The 4753-nt window shown below is 42.8% G+C and overlaps 1 protein-coding gene across 1 annotated transcript in view; it reads left to right on the forward strand.

Annotated features, from left to right (window-relative positions):
- The window catches only part of arhgap24 (Rho GTPase activating protein 24), a 53313-nt gene that overhangs the window by 29536 nt on the left and 19024 nt on the right, over window positions 1-4753 (forward strand). The window contains exons 3-4 of the mRNA XM_070449776.1: window positions 2500-2761; window positions 4499-4556. Of these exons, the coding sequence (XP_070305877.1) occupies window positions 2500-2761; window positions 4499-4556 (320 nt within the window). The remainder of the gene's footprint in view (window positions 1-2499; window positions 2762-4498; window positions 4557-4753) is intronic.

Here is a 4753-nt window from a genome sequence, read left to right on the forward strand (position 1 = left end):
TAGTCTGGACACTTTGTTCAAGCCTCTCCTTGTGGAGAAAGTAGTCTGGACACTTTGTTTAAGCCTCTCCTTGTGGAGAAAGTAGTCTGGACACTGTTCAAGCCTCTCCTTGTGGAGAAAGTAGTCTGGACACTTTGTTCAAGCCTTTCCTTGTGGAGTCATTCAAGGTAAACTCTTCCTTTTCATGAGTGAGAGGTTTTCTTAGTCTGATATGTGTATTTAGTGAAGATCTGACGTCACATTCTATAGAATTGTTTAAACTTCTGTTTTTGAATGAATGGAGACCGAAAGGACAGAAACAGGAGACTGGAAGAAGGACCCAGGGGAGAGTAAACATCTGGAAATACTCTTCCCACAGCACTCTGCTGTTTTACTGTGTTAAAAACAAGAGTAACTGAGACCTCACTGAAAACCACAAACAATGACAAAGTTATCATACCCATGGGGACATGCCTGTCACATCTCTGTCTTTCTATCTGATCACACGGCTGCTTGAATACCGGACTCGTCTTTTCCCTCATCTCCAACGATGCTGAAGCACGGGGACTTTAAAACTGTGTTCCTTCAGTGCTCTGATTTTTATCATAGTTTTATTCATCGGTGCGGAGCATCTACCCGGAAAACTAGAAGTTGTGTCGGCTTCAAGAGGGGTGAGGTAAACACGTCACGTCACGACTCGTCTGGACATAGCCGTGTGTGAAGAGAGGGTCACAGGTTACGTGTTTTATGACTTTTACATACCAGAACAGAACCACTTAGGGCTGATTGGAAAACCTATGTGTTTGAGATGACAATGTCATTCTTCTTAATGGGTTTTAGGGTGGAGATATACTGTTGACAAAGATACTGTATTGCTGAGTGTGTGTTGCTGAGTGTTTTGTCATTTTGTTAGCTCAATGTTTCAGAATGTCTCTGTATCAACTCTTTGGTAAGATGGGAACAACACACTTTAGGAACATGCAGGATTCTGAACAACAGAATTAGACTATTGCAGTTGGTCATTGTTAACTGTGCCATACCTCATTGTAGCCTACCACATGTTGTGTTCAGAGCCAGGCCTCTGTCTGTGTCTGGAGACCAGAACAGTATGCAGCAGATCCAAAGCTCTCAGGAAGGCAGCCTTAGCAGCTCTAATCCCCTGTTGTACGCCGTCCGCATGAGACCTTTAAATGTGAACCACACCTGGGTTCAAACACCATTTGAAATCGTTAAAATATTTTTGAGTGTTTGTGTCAACCTGCCTGGAGTGCCAGATGGCCAGTTTTGCTTGTTTAGGACTATTTTATTAGTCCATAAAGTCAGGCATGCTCAATCAAGCACAGATAACGTTTTTTTAAATGATTTCAAATACTATTTGAAGCCAGGTCTGATGTGAATCACAATTTGTTTGGATTGACACAGACAAAAGGCCAGAGCAGCAGAGAGTAGAACAGAGAAAAGGAGAGGAGAACCGAACAAAGGAGAGGAGAGGAGAGGAGAGGAGAGGAGAGGAGAGGAGAGGAGAGGAGAGGAGAGGAGAGGAGAGGAGAGGAGAGGAGAGAGGGAGGAGAGGAGAGGAGAGGAGAGGAGAGAGAGGAAGAGGAAGAGGAGAGGAGAGGAGAGCTAACAAGAGAGGAGGGAGAACCTAACAAAGGAGAGGAGGGGAGAACACAGGAGAGGAGAGGAGAGGGAGAGGAGAGGAGAGGGAGAGGAGGAGGAGAGGAGAGAGAGGAGAGGAGAGAGAGGAGAGGAGAACGGAGAGGAGAGGAGAGGAGAACAGAGAGGAGAACAGAGAGGAGAGGAGAGGAGAGGAGAGGAGGAGGAGAGGAGAGAGAGAGAGGAGAGGAAGGAGAGGAGAGGAGAGGAGAGGAGAGGAGAGGAGAAGGAGGAAGTTTGATTTAATCTCTGGGTTTTGTAGGTGTTTTGTGGGGGATTCATAATACATATTCTTTACTGCAGTGGTCAGAGTCAGATCTATCGGAGGCTGAGAACAGAAAAAAAGATTCCATTGGAATTAATCAGATGGTTTAGAATCCCCATGTTCTCTTTGATGCTGTTATCTGTGTGGATTTAGTAACACTCACCAGTTTCTTCCTCTTTGATACATTCAGATTGGGGGATAAATCTGGTCTGTTTTTTAATGGGCTTGATGTAATGCCATGGTTTGACAGGATATTTTCCCTTTAATGTTCTATAGGAAAATGCTAAAAATAATCTAGTTGTGAAAATCCTCATAACATGTCCACTGCCAGTTGGTCCACCTTTTTGAAAAATGACTGTTAACTGAACACTAATGCAGTCTTCTTCATAGCACACAGTGGTATACTACCTTTCATAACTTTTGCTGTGAGTTGATCGCTGTTTATCATCCTATAGCAAGCATTCCACATGCCAATGAGTTGGTACTCATCGTGTACGGGATGTCTTTGGAAAGAAAACACAGATTTAACAAGAAAGGCACAATATACATCCTAAGTCCTAACATTGAGCTGTGTGTGTGTGTGTTTGCGTCTCTGCCAGGTATCTTTGGTCAGAAGCTGGAGGAGACGGTGCGGTACGAGAGGCGTTATGGGAGCAGGCAGGCCCCCATGCTGGTGGAGCAGTGTGTGGGCTTTATACGCAAGTGGGGCCTGCGGGAGGAAGGACTGTTCAGGCTACCAGGGCAGGCCAACCTGGTCAAAGAGCTGCAGGATGCCTTTGACTGCGGAGAGAAGCCCTCCTTCGACTGGTACGTAAAGATATGTTACGCTTACTGTAAACGACATGAGAAATGTGTCCAAATGTAAATGCACAACTTTCATTTGCATGTGTTTGATGCGATTCTGTTCATTCCATTATGAGCCTGTCCTCCTTATCTCTCCCTCCACCAGCCTCCACTGGTGTATATATATACAGTATGTAATTTTTTTAAGGAAAACCCCGCCTTGGACTGCATGCTAGCAATATACAATATACTGTATATACACTGAGTATACAAAACATTAAGGACACCTGCTCTTTCCATTCAGAGGGTGAATGGGCCAGACAAAAGATTTAAGTGCCTTTGAACTGGGTATGGTAGTAGGTACCAGGAGCACCGGTTTGTGTCAAGAACTGCAACGCTGCTGGGGTTTTCACGCTCAACAGTTTCCATGTGTGTATCAAGAATGGTCCACCACCCAAAGGATATCCAGCCAACTTGACACCAACTGTGGGAAGCATTGGAGTCAACATGGGCCAGCATTCCTGTGAAACGCTATCGACACCTTGTAGAGTCCATGCCTTGACGAATTGAGGCTGTTCTGAGGGCAAAAGGGGGTGCAACTCAATATTAGGATGTGTATGGGAACCTACAGCATTGGCAGTGCTTAAGCCATTCTTGTTCACTCTGCAATATATAGAATCTCAAATCAAACTCCACATTTTTAATCCTGTTTTCTGCTAATTCTGTATCGAGGGCTGCCACTATTTTATAAGATATTCCCACAGTAATAATAATTCCCAGACTGGGAATGACATGGAATTAAATCCGGGAGTGGAAAGTGGTGACAGACAGCTTTTGGCACATCAACCTAATGCCTCAGGGCATTATTATGGGATGCTCAGACACCTTACCTGTTATATTATACTGACATCTCTTATCTGTAATGACTTTTACCATGGTCCAACAGAATACTGACATCTCTTACCTGTAATGACTTTTACCATGGTCCAATAGAATACTGACATCTCTTATCTGTTGATATGCATTTCAGTCACATTACCTATATGATTTCTCAGATAGGTTAGCTGTTTAAAACTAAATGAGAAGTCACACCAACAATTCTTTTTAAACAAACTTACTTTTTTTCCCAGCATGCTCTACTGCAGGTTGATATTTTGGAATAGTTTTTAATATCTGTGTTTTTGCATGTACATTGAGTGATTCATTGATCAAAAGTTATGCAACACAAAGATTTAAAAAAAAAAATATTCTAAACTAATCCACTTATTTGCACCCATTACTGAAATGTTTGTTCCAGTTTAAATGGCTTAAGTAGTTTCCTCCCACTGTTCTTAACCCTGGCAGTCAGATTTGAATACAGGTTGCGGGTGAATACAAGTCGCTCTGGATAAGAGCGTCTGCTAAATGACTTAAATGTAAATGTAAATACAAATTTCAACTGCTGGATAATCTAATGCTGGCTGGATTCCAATCGGATTACACATCGCTTTGCCAGCCAGCGTAATGTGATTCACAGTTAGGGTTGCACAATTCTAGTACATTTCCTAGTTTTTCCAGAAATCCTGGTTGAAAAAATGGAATTCTGAACTCTAGTATACCTTACTCAAAAAAACTGCATTTGTTTTACTCATATGAAGTTAGTACTGCTCACTTGAGCTATTTAACTTTCTTAATTACTTGTTTTTTAGGAAATCTGTTTCCTCAAAATGTTTGAGTAGCCAGAACTTATCTGGGTTTTACAGTGTAGAGGCCGATTCAGAGTCGAGTTAAGTGGGCACAACTCAGACTTCAGTGTAAATCATCCATTGATGTCAGTGGGAAACTTGCAGGACTATTAAAAATGCAAGAGGGAAAGCGAGGGAAAGCGAGGGAGGTAAGAAGGGAGAGAAATAGGTTGAAAGGGTGGAAGGGAAGGAGAGGGATATGGGGTCTCATCGAGTGTGACTGTAAGGTGCTGATTACATTCTGACACTGACAGTCCTCCTGTAGTATTCCAAACTGTAGGCACTGGAGTTTGTTGTTTGATGACAGCAAAAGCTTTGCATGGCAACACTACACAAACTCTTGTGG

The sequence above is a fragment of the Salvelinus sp. IW2-2015 genome, linkage group LG20, assembly GCF_002910315.2.
Source record: "Salvelinus sp. IW2-2015 linkage group LG20, ASM291031v2, whole genome shotgun sequence".
Classification (NCBI taxonomy): domain Eukaryota; kingdom Metazoa; phylum Chordata; class Actinopteri; order Salmoniformes; family Salmonidae; genus Salvelinus; species Salvelinus sp. IW2-2015.